General features: G+C 48.5%; 1 protein-coding gene across 2 annotated transcripts in view; it reads right to left on the bottom strand.

Moving 5' to 3' along the window:
• The window catches only part of PI4KA (phosphatidylinositol 4-kinase alpha), a 130809-nt gene that overhangs the window by 15004 nt on the left and 99055 nt on the right, over window positions 1-16750 (bottom strand). For both annotated transcript variants that reach the window (XM_049790638.1, XM_049790639.1), the window contains exons 29-40: window positions 14855-14974; window positions 13800-13892; window positions 12426-12582; window positions 11582-11709; window positions 7683-7841; window positions 7296-7447; window positions 5087-5194; window positions 4206-4333; window positions 1320-1439; window positions 1086-1165; window positions 791-984; window positions 273-363 (exon numbers count right to left, since the gene is read on the bottom strand). In XM_049790638.1, coding sequence (XP_049646595.1) covers window positions 273-363; window positions 791-984; window positions 1086-1165; window positions 1320-1439; window positions 4206-4333; window positions 5087-5194; window positions 7296-7447; window positions 7683-7841; window positions 11582-11709; window positions 12426-12582; window positions 13800-13892; window positions 14855-14974 — 1530 coding nt within the window. The remainder of the gene's footprint in view (window positions 1-272; window positions 364-790; window positions 985-1085; window positions 1166-1319; window positions 1440-4205; window positions 4334-5086; window positions 5195-7295; window positions 7448-7682; window positions 7842-11581; window positions 11710-12425; window positions 12583-13799; window positions 13893-14854; window positions 14975-16750) is intronic.

The following is a 16750-nucleotide window of genomic DNA, read 5'->3' as shown; positions in this document are numbered from 1 at the left end:
TGGCCCACCTAGAAATACCTGCCCCACCTCACATCACAAGGATTGGCCTCCAAAGTTGAGTCTAACACCATGGGAATGGTACATAAACATAATTTCAGTAAGGGTAAAGCTGACCAAATACTTTTCTACCATAAACAATGAAAGCTTAACCAAAGAAGAAAACAGGAAATTTTTTCTTTTAAATGATGTCACTGAAGTCGCTAGGCTTTTATTTTTTTTAGATAGCCCTGGAGGCTGATGTGTTTCCTGCATCCTGGAGCATGCTATACTACCTTGATTGCTTCTGGAACATCACTAACGGCTCCTGGATCCAACCGAACCAGACGTGTCACTTCGTTGCCGATGGCTTCTGTGTTCTTAAACCTAGAGATCAGGAGAAGCAGCAGGAAGAAGGTGAGTGTAAGCTCCTTCCTGCCACCATTAGGCTCAGACTTCTGTCCCAAGTTACCCCAGGTATTTAAGACACTCAGCTGCAGGCCTCCTAAGAAGATACTGCTGCTTCATGTCACCCAGAAGCAGAGCTACCTGTCCCAGGTCTGCTGCCCAAAGTGAAAACCTCTGGCAACTTCTTTTCCTAAATTAAGTTCAGGCACTGCATGTGCCTGGACACTACAATGTCAGGGTTCTGGGTACCTGGGAAGACCAAGAGCACTATGTAACCAGATGAGTGTCCAGCGCAGAGGACATCCTGCTAAGATTACTTCTCCCTAGGATCTTCAGCGTGACTCTTGCCATATTCCTCCCCACTCAGGCTTCCTGTCACTGGACCTGGGCAAGTCCTAGGACCCACCTGGCAGGCAGCTGTACAGCCAGATAAGGAGAAATGCTCCAGGCAAGGTTCACGTTGTCCTTCCATTGCTTCTCACTCAGACTGATGTACTTGGACCTCCAGTTGGCCACGCTATTTTCTCCAGCCTGGTCTAACTCTAGCTCAGGGGCTGACAGCGGATTGTACCATGTGATGAGACGTTCTATCTCGGTGGCCTGGCAGGATGAGGCAGAGGTGGAGGCAGATGTGCCTTCTGTAGGTGACCCCAGACCCCTTCATTTCTCTCCTCTCCGGTGCTGGTATGTCCAGGCCTTACCAGTAGAGACAGCAGCAGTGTCCTACGCTTCATGTAGTACTTGTGCAGCTGGGAGCCCCGGTTGGTTTTCTTAGACATGCCTGGAAGAGGGGAAGGAAGGCACAGATGTGTTTTACCTTGATTCTCACAAATCCACTCCATTCTCAGAACCCCAAGAAAGCAGTCTTTTGGTGCTGTCAGCTGTCTGCGTATTCAAGGGAAGCACTGAGACCTATCAGCTGACCCCCGGCCAACCTGACTTCTTGGAGATGGTCGACATGCCACTGGACAGCGGGTAGGTGTTGATCCAGCCCTGTGTGGCCTGCTGGCGAGAGCCGACTGCTATATCCAGGTTGCTCCGAGTGTCTTGGTTATCTGTGGGCAAACACACTGTTCTCAAATGGAGGTTCCTATACGTATTTGGCCTAATGTTCTCTTGAAAAGAAAGTAATCATTCAGAAGCACCCTGTAAATCTTGTTCGACAGTTGACAATTCCAAAGCAAAAACCTGAGGTTATATTTAATTTATTTAACCATTCTATATGGAAATTTTTGTTTTGTTTTGTTTTTGGCCATGTCAGATGATGCTCAGGCATTTTTCCTGGCTCTTCTCATAAATCACTCCTGGCAGGCTTAGGGGACCATATGGGATGCTGGGGATTGAACCTGGGTTGGCTGAGTGCAAGGCAAATGCCCAACCCGTTGTGCTATAGCTCCAGCCCCTATATGGAAAGTTTTTTTAACATATTTACTTTAGAGCAGAAGCAAGCAGATGTGAGGATTATTGTGTCAGGTGAGAGCCATGTTCCAGTCCCCAACACTGTGCTGCTCCTTATCACATGGATGGCCTGAGGTTCACAACAGCAGGAAGGGGACCTGCCCTGTTTAGTGAGGTCAGAAACTGACAGAAGCACTATGCCAGCCTTTCCAGGTTTCTTTCCTTTTCCTGGTAGTGAGTGGTCAGCATGCAAAACCCCTTGTCCTCTGCTTGAACTTATGGTCTGCAGTCAGCAAATGCTTATAGACACAAGAAGCTGGCTCCATTTTGGATATGTTACTTGTTACACTTCAATGCCTTTTCTTCTTCTTACCTTTTCTCCTTCCCATCAACCCTGCGTACTTTTGTTTTTATTTTGGGTAACACCTAGCACTGTTTCGGGCTATTTAAAGAAATGTTTACTTTGTCATTATTATTTTAAAATTTTTACTTTATTTTATTTATTTTTTTTTTGTGTGGTTTTTGGGTCACACCCGGCAGTGCTCAGGGGTTATTCCTGGCTCCAGGCTCAGAAATTGCTCCTGGCAGGCACGGGGGACCATATGGGACGCCGGGATTGGAACCGATGACCTCCTGCATGAAAGGCAAATGCTTTACCCCCATGCTATATCTCCGGCCCCTTTACTTTATTTTTTAATAAGAATTTTTTTTTTTTTTTTTTTTTTTTTGGTTTTTGGGCCACACCCTGTGACGCTCAGGGGTTACTCCTGGCTATGCGCTCAGAAGTTGCTCCTGGCTTCTTGGGGGACCATATGGGACGCCGGGGGATCGAACCGCGGTCCGTCCTAGGCTAGCGCAGGCAAGGCAGGCACCTTACCTCCAGCGCCACCGCCCGGCCCTAATAAGAATTTTTTTAAGGGGCCTGAGAGATAGCATGGAGGTAAGGCGTTTGCCTTTCATGCAAAAGGTCATCAGTTCGAATCCCGGCGTCCCATATGGTCCCCCGTGCTTGCCAGGAGCAATTTCTGAGCATGGAGCCAGGAGTAACCCCTGAGCACTGCTGGGTGAGACCCAAAAACCAAAAAAAAAAAAAAAAAAGAATTTTTTTAAAAAAATGAAAAGATGGGGAGAAGGGAGATTTGGGACATTGGTGATGGGAACGTTGCACTGGTGATGGGTGGTGTTCTTTACATGACTGAAACCCAAACACAATCATGTATGTAATCAAGGTGTTTAAATAAAATATATATAAAAAAAAGAAAAGATAGTTACAAAGTTGTTCATGGTTGAACTTAAGTTATACAAGGTTCTACCACCCATCTCTTCACTGGTGCACATTTCCTGCTACCAAAGTCCCCAGTTTTTCCCTGCCCACCTCTATGGCAGATATTTTTCTTCTCTCTTCCCTATTTTTCTTTTAGATTCTTTGGTTTGCAATACTGATACTGAAGGGATATCATGCATATCACTTTACCTGATTTCAGCACCCAGCTCTTTTCCAGAATGATCATTTCATTGAACTAAGGGTCCCTTCTCTCTCCTAACTGCACTCCCCACTACCATGGACTTTGTTTCTACTGTCCTTGGGTATTATTACCATACTATCATTTAAAAAAATATATTGCTTAGGGGATATTTGAAGCTTACTGCCTAAGGGGTGCTCAGGAATCCCTGCAGTGCCGGGTTCCCTTGTTCTCCAGTATACAAAGTGCTCCAGCCCTGAACTCTCTCCATTGCAACCCCGGGAAGTTTTTTTTTTTGTTTTGTTATTTTTGGACTACACCTGGTGATGCTCAGAGATTACTCTCTGGATCTGTGCTCAGGCATCATTCCTGACCAGGCTTGGGGGACCATATAGAATGATGGGGATCGAACCTAAGTTGGTCATGTGCCTTACTTGCTGTACTGCTTCTCTGGTCCCCTGAGAAACTCTTAATTCATGCTCACAAACTGGCTCACACACCAGTTTTTTCCAGAGAACTGCAACTGGTCCCCCAACTCTGATGAGCCAAGTGTGTGGCAGTGAGGGAGAAACACAAAACTCTTAGAATAACATTGCCTGTCCACAGGATTATTTCCTGTCAGATGACAACTGACTGCCTTATTCATCCTGCTACCCCTGCCTCAGCCCAGCAGGAACTGTTAAACACCGTGCTGGCCATGCAGGGAGCCAGTGACTCAATCAGTGCTTGGGGGGCGGGGGGGGGGGGAAGGATGGCCTCCTCAGAGGTCTGAGGCATGCCCTTTTGCTCCAGCCTCTCCAGGAAATAGAGGCTGGCAAGGTTGACTCAGGGCTCCCAGGCCTGTGCCAGGCTGCGTCAGAACTCGTGGGGCCTGCCCAGTTCCTGTGACCTGGCTCCTGGGGGCTGCCTGCTGCCTGGCCCTGTAGTGCCTCCTGACCCCAGCCCCACCACCACACTCACCAGGGGGCACAAGCTGGCTGGCAGTCAGATACTTCTTATCTGAGAACATGGCGGTCCAGAATTTAATCATGATGCTGATATCCTCACGTAGCCTCTTTTCTCCTTGAGTGGGGAACCTCGGGGGACAACTTCAAAAACCACAGAGGACAAGAGTTGAGTGTGTAATCAGATTCTGGCTTATGATAAAGTGAGAGATGAGAGGAGGTGTGGGATCTTACTGACAGGAGGTGAATTTGGTGCAGGTCATCAGCAACAATGTGGCCTGGAAAAGTGGCTGTCAACGCCTATGATGACCCCGCCCCACTGACCTCAGAGGGGTCTACAGCACCCAGGGAATGGTGGGGGGGGGGGCAGAGAAGGCAACTGTAGCTGCTCCAATCAGCAATAAAGCTGCAAGGGCTAAGTGCCAGACAGCAAGTAACTGCAATTCAGTGTGCAATAACCATTCTTATAAACAGGCAGTTTTTTTTTTTTTTTTTTTTTTTTTTTTTTTTTTTGGTTTTTGGGTCACACCAGGCAGTGCTCAGGGGTTATTCCTGGCTCCAGGCTCAGAAATTGCTCCTGGCAGGCACGGGGGACCATATGGGACGCCGGGATTCGAACCGATGACCTCCTGCATGAAAGGCAAACGCTTTACCTCCATGCTATCTCTCCAGCCCCATAAACAGGCAGTTAAATGGAATGCACACGCTCTTTAATCAAGGAAGGAAGATGTGCACAAAACTCGGGGGTCAGTTCTAAGTACACACACTAAAACAGCAGAAGGCTGAGTCTGCTCCAATCCCAGGTGGATAGCACGAACCAGGCAAATCCTTTTTTCCTTTGAGGGGGACTGGGACCAGGCAGGTGGTACTGGGCTGTCATGGCAGCCCAGGAAGTACCTGAAGTAGTCAAAGGCCGTCGAGTAGATCTTCTCTCGAAGCACATTGCGGATGGTTGCGTTGGGAACCACGTCAGCGTGCAGGAGGGAGAGTCCAAGGGTCAGCAGTCTACACGAGAGCCCCAAGAAAGGCCCAGTCAAGATCATGGCCTAGACCTGCTGAGGGCTGCTGGCAAAAAGCCTGAGCTCCCTGAAAGCCACAGGGCCTGAACTTGGGATGTCTCAAGATGGAAATTCTAGAAAGCCAGAACTGTGGCACCAGCGAGGTTACCCATTATGGATTTACTGTACCTTTCATACTTCAGGAATCACACCCACAAGTGTTCAGGAGTTACTCCTGACTCCGTGATCAGGGGTCATTCCTGGCAATGCAAAGGGTGGCCCATGCAAGGCAAACACCTTTACCCTTGTACTATATCTCCTGCTCCAGGAAAAGATTTGTTTGGGGAAATTTGGTGGGGAAAAAAATGTTCCATCTGTCTGCTGATCTTGTCTGGCTGAAAATTTCAGTAAAACAGAAAGCCCAGGGGCCGGGAAGGTGGCGCTAGAGGTAAGGTGTCTGCCTTGCAAGCGGATGGACAGCGGTTCGATCCCCCCGGCGTCCCATATGGTCCCCCCAAGCCAGGGGCGGTTTCTGAGCTCATAGCCAGGAGTAACCCCTGAGCGTCAAACGGGTGTGGCCCAAAAACCAAAAAAAAAAAAAAAAAAAAAAAAAAAAACAGAAAGCCCAAAGCGTTGCTCCAAGTCCTCTAGAGGGGCAACAAAAAATAGAAAAAGTAGACACCAAGTCAAAGTTAACGAAGTAGCTGGCTTTTGCCAGGTCAGGTCTACTGAAAGCACCCAGACAGTGCAAGGGTGTTCTATCAGTACGGCCTAAGGGCATACCTGCTCACTCTGCCATGAGTGCCAGGGCGGTCCCTTCCCTAGCTGTCCACTCTCATCAGGACTTTGATTACAGGCATAGCTCCCGGCAGGCGGAAAATAAAAGCAAAGTCAAAGTCAGTGAGAAATGTGTCCTCAAGGGGTTCTCCATGGGAAGCAGGAACCCCAGTTGGGTGGGGGAGCAGCAAGAAGAGGCACAGGTGAAAAGGAACAAGTGTCTGGGGCCAGAGGTGTTTTGCTTGCATGAGGCCGACTGGGATTGATCCCTGATTCAGTGGTCCTCAAACTATGGCCCGCAGGCCACATATTGTATTTGTTCCCGTTTTGTTTCTTTACTTCAAAATAAGATATATGCAGCGTGCATAGGAATTTGTTCATAGTTTTTGTTTTTACTATAGTCTGGCCCCCAACGGTCTGAGGGACAGTGAACTGACTCCCTGTTTAAAAAGTTCATGGATCGGGCCCGGAGAGATAGCACAGTAGTGTTTGCCTTGCAAGCAGCCGATCCAGGACCCAAGGTGGTTGGTTCGAATCCCGGTGTCCCATATGGTCCCCCGTGCCTGCCAGGAGCTATTTCTGAGCAGACAGCCAGGAGTAACCCCTGACCACCGCCGGGTGTGGCCCAAAAACCAAAAAAAAAAAAAGGTTCGAGGATCACTGCTATGGTCTCCAAAGAGTGATCACTCCCCAAGAGTGATCCCTGAGTGCAAAGCCAGGAGTAACTCCTGAGCATATTGTTGGATGTGTTCAGAGAAAAAACAAAACAAGGAAGAAGAAGCATCCACTGTTGGACTCTTCATACCCACTGGACACCCAGCACCCAACCTCTGTTTAGGCCCTCTCCCCACTGTTGGGGTAGCCTGCTTTGCCCTGAGCACCTCTGAGAACCCCACTAGACAACATGCTCCCCAAAGTCAGGGGAACAGGCTCCTCAATAAGCACTTGACATTCTGCATAGGAGCTGGCCAGCCACAGGCATGACCGGAAGTTTCTGTGACCATCTCAAGAAAGTGACCTGTCCACAGTTGCTGCTGGCCGCTGAGGCTGAGCAGATCCTGATCTGGCTGAGTCCTGCCACCCCACCCATTCACTCTGCCATCACCTACCTCCTGCCACCTAGATCTGTCAGTGAAGTGCCTCAGGGAACTGTCCTGAGGTAGAGAGCCACTGCCCACTAATCCAGCCTAAGCACACAGGCCATTCTCCTCATGTCTGAACCCTTCCCAGAATCCCACTTGTCTCAGGGGGGGTCGGTCGGCTTCTGTGAATAATGACCAATAAGGGCACCCTGAGGTCAGAGCCCCTCTCCCTAGTGGTGAGTCCCTCACTTGAAACGTGGTCCGATGGCTGCCACGTGCCGGTTCATGCTCCCTTTGGCCCCACCGATGTTGAGTGACATGGAGCGCTGCAGCAGGCTGGAGAAGATCTCCACCTGGTCCGAGCTGCAGTACTTGGCGATCTCGAACCTCTGCACCAGGAACTGAGAGGGAAGAACACGCAGCTGTATTGGGCTATTCGTGGCCCATGAGGAGGGGCTCCGGGTCCATAAGAGGGCTAGTGAAAACAGGGGAGAAGAGGCCAGCGAAGGTCTGGGAAGAGGGGTCAAACAGTCCCCCCAACCTGGCTAAGTCCCATGGCTCACTGAGCCTCTGGGAAGCTCACTGGGGAGCCCGACCTGTGCAACTAGTAAAGGAGATCGGGAGGTGGACACATACGTCAATCCAAATATAGTGGGGGGTCACTTCAGGGGCACAGGGTTTGGGCTGACTCGCTTCCGATGCTGCCAGGGGGTCGGCTTCTTTGATCTCCGCAGAAAACAAGCCAAACTTCTGCTCCACCGTCATCTGCCAGGCTCCAGCCATTTCCCGCATGAACTGCAAGGACACAGCAATCGTCAGCTCCTCCCTGAGCACATTTGCAATGATAAATGAGACGTGCTCTCTGAATAAGAGGTAGAGAACTGAAGTCTCCTGTGTGGCCCAAGGAGTAGCCATGGTGATGTAAGGAGAAAGGAGCAGTAAAGGGGTTGACCACAAACAGGGGAGTGAGGACATCTGAAGTAAGAGGGAAGAGAGGCTGCAGCTGTTGGTGGCAAACAGGTAAGACAAGCCCGAGGAGAGGCAGGAGCCCACCTGGAATCACCTGGGCAGCGTATCACACAGATAAGGAGGAGCTGGAGCAGGAGCAATGCCCAAAGGGCAGCAGGGCAGTAGGGACCCAGTGCTTCTTATAAGGCAAGTGAGGAAAGCAGAGGACTAAGGAGTAGTTGGGGGCGTAAAGCCAAGGTCCTTGAAGGTCTTAAGACCCAAGTTTGGCCTCTACTGAGAAGCTCAGTAGAGCTTCTGTGTATGGTAGGTGGAAGCAGAAAGTCAGTGAAGAAAGTTGGGTGGGAAGCAATAGGAGGCTGAGAAATGAGCAGAGTTGAGGACAGAACTTGCTGAGGAACTATTCATCTCCCCAGGAACACAGAACAGCAAGATGTCTCAAGTCCTGGATGATTTCTCTTTATCCTTATCTCCTACCATTCATCACAATGAGAACATATTGCTTTATTTATCAGAAAAAGAGGGGCCAGAGTAAAAGTGCAGTGAGATGGGCCTTTTGCCTTGTATGAGAGACTGACCTAGGTTTGATCCTGGGCATCCCATATGGTCCCCTGGAAATATTCAGGGGGAAGAACCAGGAGGAAGGCCCGAGCACTGACAGGTATGCCCCCCCCCCAAAAAAAAACCACCAACAATAACCAAAACTCCCACTAAATAGACCAGAATCCACCAATAAAACATGAGGCTGAAAGGTCCTACAGACATTGCTAGGCCTAGACAGTAGACCTCGTGAGGCAGAGATGAGAGTGAGAGGAGAGACAACCTTTAGTCAAGGTAAGATAGGTCTGCGCGGAGAATCATGTGTCAGGAGTATTAAAGGGAGGCAGAGAGAGGCTTCAAAGAATTGGCTTCCAGAGAGAGAAGTCACTGGAAGCACAGTGGTGGTGGTGGGGCGGACAGTGCTACCTAGGCCTAGGGATGATCTGGTAGGTCAACCTCCAAAGCCCAGAGACCTGAAGCCAGCTGAGCTTCATCACTGAGTGATGTCAGGGACAGAGGAGGCAGACTAGAACTGAAAGGGCCTAAACAAAAGGTTTCTTGGCATTAAAATGTTCCCATGGTGCCTATTCTTAATTTTTTGTTTTTGTTTTGGGGCTACATCTGGTGATGATGCTCAGGATTATTATCTCTGCACTCAGGAATTACTCCTGATAGTGCTGGGGATAGAATCTGGGTCAGCGCATGCAATTCAAACTATTGCACTTCAAACTAAATGCAAATGTACTATATCTATAGCTCCAAATTTAACTGTAGTATTGTGATAGATTCTCACCATGACTAGAAAGCCACATTCAGACATATCATTCTGGGCTGGAGAGGCTCCCTGATGAGTGAAGTGGTCACCTAAGCACTCAGTGTGCTACCTTGGTCTCACACTGAAGGAATCCAGAAGCCTCTGGTGTGCCAGGTTCTATAGCACTTGCCCTTTTGAGGCCTCTGCCTGATAAGTAATCTACCTCGGAAGTCTACTGATTCAAAAAAAATTCCCAAACTTGGAATACAAAACAATACAAAACCCAAATAGTGGGCCCGGAGAGATAGCACAGCGGTGTTTGCCTTGCAAGCAGCCGATCCAGGACCAAAGGTGGTTGGTTCGAATCCCGGTGTCCCATATGGTCCCCCGTGCCTGCCAGGAGCTATTTCTGAGCAGACAGCCAGGAGTAACCCCTGAGCACTGCCGGGTGTGACCCAAAAACTAAAAAAAAAAACTAAAAAAAAAAAAAAAAAAACCCAAATAGTGAAGCTTTAATTATTATTGCGCTTGCCTGGGCATTCTATCTTTTGAAATATTCCAATTTTCCTCAGGAAACAAGAAAAACAAAACACCTCTTTTGACCACACCTGTCAACTGATGGGAAAAGAAAAGAGTCAAATTCTGTTAACACGAAAATTATGAATATGGGGAAAGGCACACTGTAACCAACCAAGAGAAATGTCCTTCTGCATTAACAGCTGCTCCGGTTGTTCAAAGGAGAGGCTCCTCTGCTCAGAGAAATGGCTCCCCCTACCGAGTTCCTGAGCAAACACAGCGTTCAGGTATACTGGGTAATGCTTTTTTTTTTTTTTTTTTACACCCAGCATTGCTCAGGGGTTACTCCTGGCTGTCTGCTCAGAAATAGCTCCTGGCAGGCACGGGGGACCATATGGGACACCGGGATTCGAACCAACCACCTTTGGTCCTGGATCGGCTGCTTGCAAGACAAACACCGCTGTGCTATCTCTCTGGGCCCCTGGGAAATGCTTTCACTCTCTTTATATATATTTATATTTATTTACATATAAATATATAAAAATATATATATGAAATATATAAATATATATAATATAATATATATAAAATATATATAAATATATTTATATTTATACTCTCTTTATAATAGACTTTCACTCTCTCCCTAGGTTCTGTACCCATCCTGAGGTCATGGGCTAACACCATATCCTTGCCTGTGAGAAGACTGAGGCCCCAGAAAACCGGAGATAGCACAGTGGTAGGGCATTTGCCCTGCATGCAGCTGACCTGGAATGAACTGGGTTTGATCCCCAGTATCCCATGGAGTCTCTGGAACCTTCCAGGAGCGATTTCTGAGCAGAGAGCCAGGAGTAATCCCTGAGTGCTGCTGGGTATGGCCCCAAAACAAAACAAACAAGGGGCCAGAGAGATAACATGGATTTAAGGCATTTGCCTTGCATGCAAAAGGTCGGTGGTTCAAATCCCAGCATCCCATCTCGTCCCCTGAGCCTACCATGAGCAATTTCTCAGCAAAGAGCTAGGAATAACCCCTGAGTGCTGCTGGGTGTGACCCAAAAACCAAACCAAACCAAACCAAACCAAAACAAAACAAAACAAAAAAAAACAAAAAGACTGAGGCCCTGGAGTGGGGAGACTTTGCAGCTGGTATCTGTGGTCCTAGAGCAGGGGTCTCAAACTCAATTTACCTGGGGGCCGCAAGAGGCAAAGTCGGGGTGAGGCAGGACCACACTGAATATTCGCAATAAAAAATCGCATTAGTGGGCCCGGAGAGATAGCACAGTGGCGTTTGCCTTGCAAGCAGCCAATCCAGCACCAAAGGTGGTTGGTTCGAATCCCGATGTCCCATATGGTACCCTGTGCCTGCCAGGAGCTGTTTCTGAGCAGACAGCCAGGAGTAACCCCTGAGCACCACCGGGTGTGGCCCAAAAACCAAAATCCAAAAACAAAAAAAAGAAACGCAAAAAAATTGCATTAAACATTTGCATATGTTTATGCAAATGAACTGCTCGGGGTATGTGAATGTTTAATGTGATTTTTTTTCTTACTAATGCAATTTTTATTATGATTATTCGGTAAGCGAATAATCGAGAGTACTGCGATATTTGAAGGCCGGCCGCGGGCCACAAAATGTTGTACGGAGGGCCGCAAACGGCCCACGGGCCTCGAGTTTGAGGCCCCTGTCCTAGAGAGTCCTAGGCTCTCTCCCTTTCTCATTCCCACCCAACCATGGAACCAACCGGCTTCCACTGTTTCCTACCGGTACTTCTACTCCATTCTTGCCAGCCAGAAGCCACTCCCAGCAGGCAAGGGCAGTCTCCATGCCATGCTCATTGAACATCCGGAGGGGACCCCAGCACAGATGGTGGAGGAGTTGGGGGTCACAATCTGGAATCAAACACAGGCTATTCAGAGATAGAACCTGAACTGAACTTATTGCCACCCTCCCAGGTCAGCCGGGCAGTCAGCAGTAGCTAGGATAACAATGACCTTTCATTTGCTACCAGCCACCTAAGGATATCTTTAGTAGGGAAGAACTTCTCTATCTCTTCTTTCCTTTTCTCTCCTTCCTTCCTTCTTCCCTTCTGTCCCTCCCTTCCTCATCTTTCTTTTCCTTCCTTCCTTCCTTCCTTCCTTCCTTCCTTCCTTCCTTCCTTCCTTCCTTCCTTCCTTCCTTCCTTCCTTCTTTCTTTTCTTTTCTTTTCTTTTCTTTTCTTTTCTTTTCTTTTCTTTTCTTTTCTTTTCTTTTCTTTCTTTCTTTTTCTTTCTTCAGTGCAGGGGATTTAACACAGAGTATCACCCATGCAAAGCAAGTACTATACTGCTTAAGCTAAATCCCTGTAGCTCCCTAAGGATGATTAACAACACTCATTTGCCATTGACCTTAGGAGCCCTGTTCTCTCATTTTTTTTTTGTTTTTGGGCCACACCCGCTTGACGCTCAGGGGTTACTCCTGGCTATGCGCTCAGAAATCGCCCCTGGCTAGGGGGGACCATATGGGACACCGGGGGATCGAACCTCGGTCCGTCCTACGCTAGCGCTTGCAAGGCAGACACCTTACCTCTAGCGCCACCTTCCCGGCCCCATGTTCTCTCATTTTTTACCTTTGCTGCTGATGAGCATCGCTGTCAGTTTGAACATGGCCTGCGTGTAGTTCTGAGTGTTATTGAGGTCTAATGCTCTACTCAGTTCCTGGACCATCATTTTGTTCAGGTCAGATATCTGACCTGTGGCATCTGAGAACCGAATCATTCCATATACCTGCAAGAAAAAAATATTTGTCAGGAGAAAGACACCTGTAAACCAGTCACTTGGGTGAGGGCCTGCAGCCTTTGACTGCCCCTGGAATAGGACCAGCAGGTAGGTGCTTTACTCTTCCCAACTACAGCTCGTGCAAAGGGTGACAGGTTACTTTAACAATTCTGAATTCCGCCATGAATCACAGATTTTTCTCTTACAAAGAAAAGTTAGAAAGGAGCATTGGCTTCTCCACTACTAGAAACTACCATTGAGGGCAGACACATGGCTCGTCACCTTTGTCGTCTAGAATTTAAGCCAAGAGTCTGTATGATCAGGGGTCAATTAAAGTTCCTTCAGAATCAGTGACTCAAATTAGATTTTTGGGGGGATGGGCCCACAGTAATGGATGCTCAGGTCTCCTGGAGGTGTCTGAGGGACCACATGCAGTGCTGGGTATTTGTTTGTTTTGAGCCACACCCAGCTGCGCTCTGGGGTTACTCCTGACCCTGCACTCAGAAATTGCTTCTGGAGGGGCCAGAACGATAGCACAGCGGTAAGGCATTTGCCCTGCATGAGGCCAACACAGGATGGACCTCAGTTTGAATCCCGGCATCCCATAAGGTCCCCCGAGCCTGTTAGGAGCAACTTCTGAGCGCAGAGCCAGGAGCAACTCCTGAGCGCCACTGGGTGTGATCCAAAAACAAAAACAAAAAAACAAACAAAAAAAGAAATCGCTCCTGGCAGGCTGGGAAACCATTTGAACCTGGGTCAGCGGTATGTAAGGCAAATGTGTTACACACTGTGCTATTGCTCTGGCCCCACTCCCCACTATTTGTGGCAATCTATTTTTTTTTCTTTTTTTCTTTGCTTTTTGAACCACACCCAGCTGTGCTCATGGGTTGCTCCTGGCTCTGTGCTCTGGAATCACTTCTAGTGAGTTTGGGGTTAAAAAAAAAAAAAAGAAAAGAAAAGAAAAGAAAAGAAAAGAAAGGAAACAAACAAACAAAGAGACCCCTTTCCATGCAGCCAGTGTGTGAGTCCCAAGTCACTCTTACAAAGTGGCATACAGTTGTCCTGAACATTCTGGACTATGCCAATGACCTCAGGGTCCACGCCTCACATTTACCTAAAAGAAGCGAGTTCATATTCATCCTGACCTCTTGCCCACTTTCCACTCGAAAGGAGAGAGAACAAGAGGATGCTTTGAAGGGGCTCAAAAGAAAGGGCAGGAGAAGTACCTCGCCTGCATAGCGGTTGCGTAAATTCAGGGACGCCATGAAGTTGGAGTAATCTTTCTTCACACAGGCTGGGCGCTCGGTTAGCTGAGTTGCCTATAGACAAAGAGTGGTAAGAAGTTTAGACTACCCAGCATGTTTATCCTTCATGTTTATCACACTGATCTAAGTCCAATTAGGAAGTCTAGTTCTGGGGCCAGAGAGAGAACACAGTGGTAGGGTGTTTGCCTTGCACGCAGCTGATTCAAGATGAACAGTGGTTCGAATCCTGGCATCCCATATGGTCCCCTGTGCATGCAAGAAGCAATTTCTGGGCACAGAGCCTAGCACATGCCCAACCTAGCTTCAATCCCTGGCATCCCATATGGTCCCTCCAGGAGTAATTTCTTTTTCTTTTTTTTTGGGGGGGGGGATTGGGGGCCACACCTGGTGGTGCTCAGGGGTTACTCCTGGCTGTCTGCTCAGAAATAGCTCCTGGCAGGCACGGGGGACCATATGGGACACCGGGATTTGAACCAACCACCTTAGGTCCTGGATTGGCTGCTTGCAAGGCAAACACCGCTGTGCTATCTCTCCGGGCCCTCCAGGAGTAATTTCTAAGTGCAAAGCCAAGAGCAACCCCTGAGCACTGCCAGGTGTGGATCAAACCCCCACCCCCACCCCCAACATTACTAGTTGTCTTGTGGTTCTAGGCACACACACATCTAGATCTCATCTCGATCAAGCCTAGATTTCCATCAAGTTAATTCAAAACACTAGCACAGGACTGGTGAGAGGGCACCAAAGTCAGACCTAAGCACTGTAGGTAATGACTCTGAGCAGGGATATGGGACTAACTCCTGATCACCACCATGTAGAGTTGCCCAAAACAAAAATTACACACACACCCCCGTTCAAACCAAACAGCTCTTTTTGGAATTTAGGAATCTCTGACCAGATAGATTCTGAACTGCCAACAGGAACTGTAAGCTCCTCTGCGCATATGGCCCTGTGGTGCCTTTTTCACTAGGCTGTGGGTCCAGTGAGGGAAAAGCATTGCACCCCAAAGGAGCACTTACCCCAAGAGTTGTGTTCTGCTTGTTGTAGCCCGCAAAGTGAAGGATGCTCTCAGTGGCCATGGCCAGTCCTGTGTGCTGGGATAGTCCTGACACCCAATTCTGATGTTTGTTCAGATATTCCTGAAACAGGGAAAAAAATGCATTTCGGTGTAAAAGGTACACATAAATGTTTTATAAAATAAGTTGTGGGCAGGAGACCAAACACTGTTTTGGTGCCCTGACTAGCTGTGGGGCTGTTAGGTGTTAAAAGCCCCTGAATAGCTGCTGACATGGGAAAGAGAACAGGTGGCACGCCATGTGAGAAAGCAACCATTCCTTCAGTATATCCCTGTTGAGCAGCTGCCATCTGCCAAGGGTCCTCCATGCTACTGGAAAGAGCAGAGGGTGCTGCCCTGCAACCAGCACTCAGGCAGTGCTGCAACAGCTTCCCTGCAGTGTAGAGGCAGCTTGATGAACAGAAGACAGGCAGAGGAAGTACATGAGTACACCATAGCAACTGATGGGAGAGGGCAAAGGGTAAAGGTACACATAGGCTTGGAGGTGTAAGGAGAACCCCTGGGTTTCAGAGCACTGCAGAAGGGCCAGAGTAAAAGCACACTGGGGAAGGTGCTTGCTTTTCATGCAGCTGACCCTGGCTCAATCCCTGGCATCCCAATAGTCCCCAAACCCCTCCAGGAGTGATTTCTGAATGCAGAGCCAGGAGTAAGAGCATCACCAGGTGTGAGGTGGTATACACCCCAACTCCCCAACCAAAAAAGGGAGTGATTCCTAAGCACAGAAGCAGGAGTAAATCCTGAATACCAATGGGCATGCCTCTTCCCCCACAAAATTAAAAAGAACTGCAGAAGCAGCACAAGATGGCACAGGTTATGCATGGGTCAGTGATAGTCTAAGTTCACAAAGTCTCATGTGGGACTAGAGAGATAGCATAGTGGGTGGAACATTTGCCTTGCATACAGCTGACCAGGGTTTGATCCCCTGAATCCCAATTGGTCCCTAAGCACTGCCAGGAGTAATTCCTGAATGCAGAGCCAGGAGTGATCTGAGCATAGCCAGGTATGGCCCCAAACCTAAACCACAATCAAAAAATTGCACTCGGAGTAGTTTAAAGAGAAACACAACTCTCATTTAGGAAGACATACTGCACTCATGGTTTTGGAAACTTCTCAGAATCACCAAGGCTCATAGGTACTAAGAAGTGACTGATAGGGGCCGGGAAGGTGGCGCTAGAGGTAAGGTGTCTGCCTTACAAGCGCTAGCGTAGGACGGACCGCGGTTCGATCCCCCGGCGTCCCATATGGTCTCCCCAAGCCAGGGGCGATTTCTGAGCTCATAGCCAGGAGTAACCCCTGAGTGTCAAACGGGTGTGGCCCAAAAACCAAAAAAAAAAAAAAAAAAAAAGAAGTGACTGATAAACACGGGGAGCAAGGAGGGCCCCTAAGCAGACTAACATGGCTGGGCCAGTGATAGGTAGAGGGGGCAAGGACAGGCTGAGGCTGCAGGCAGGAGCTCAGGAGGGCAAGGGATGGTGACTATGCTCTGGCAGCAGGTGGAGGAGTTGGATGGACTGGTTGTGCAGGGGAAAGCAAGAAGAAAGCCCTGAGCAACACCAACAGGGATACCTGTTGGGCATTTCAAAATCATTTAAAGCCTCTTAATTTTTCTTTCTTAAAATTTACTGAGTGCTGGGTATTGAAGAGTTAGCATTGCAAGTAAAGCCCTTGGCTTGCCTGCGTCTGACCCAGGTTTGATCCCCGGTAACCCATGTACACCCCTGAGTACTATCAGGAGTTATTCCTAAATGCTGAGCCAAAAAAGAGTCCTGAGCATCTCTGGGTGTGGCCCCGAAAGAGATAATATAGTGGGGAAGGCGCTTGCTTTACATTCGGCAGCCCC

This window comes from Suncus etruscus, chromosome 17, assembly GCF_024139225.1.
Source record: "Suncus etruscus isolate mSunEtr1 chromosome 17, mSunEtr1.pri.cur, whole genome shotgun sequence".
NCBI classification, from domain to species: domain Eukaryota; kingdom Metazoa; phylum Chordata; class Mammalia; order Eulipotyphla; family Soricidae; genus Suncus; species Suncus etruscus.
Note: the sequence above shows the minus strand (reverse complement) of the source record. Positions and strands in the feature narration are given on the sequence as shown.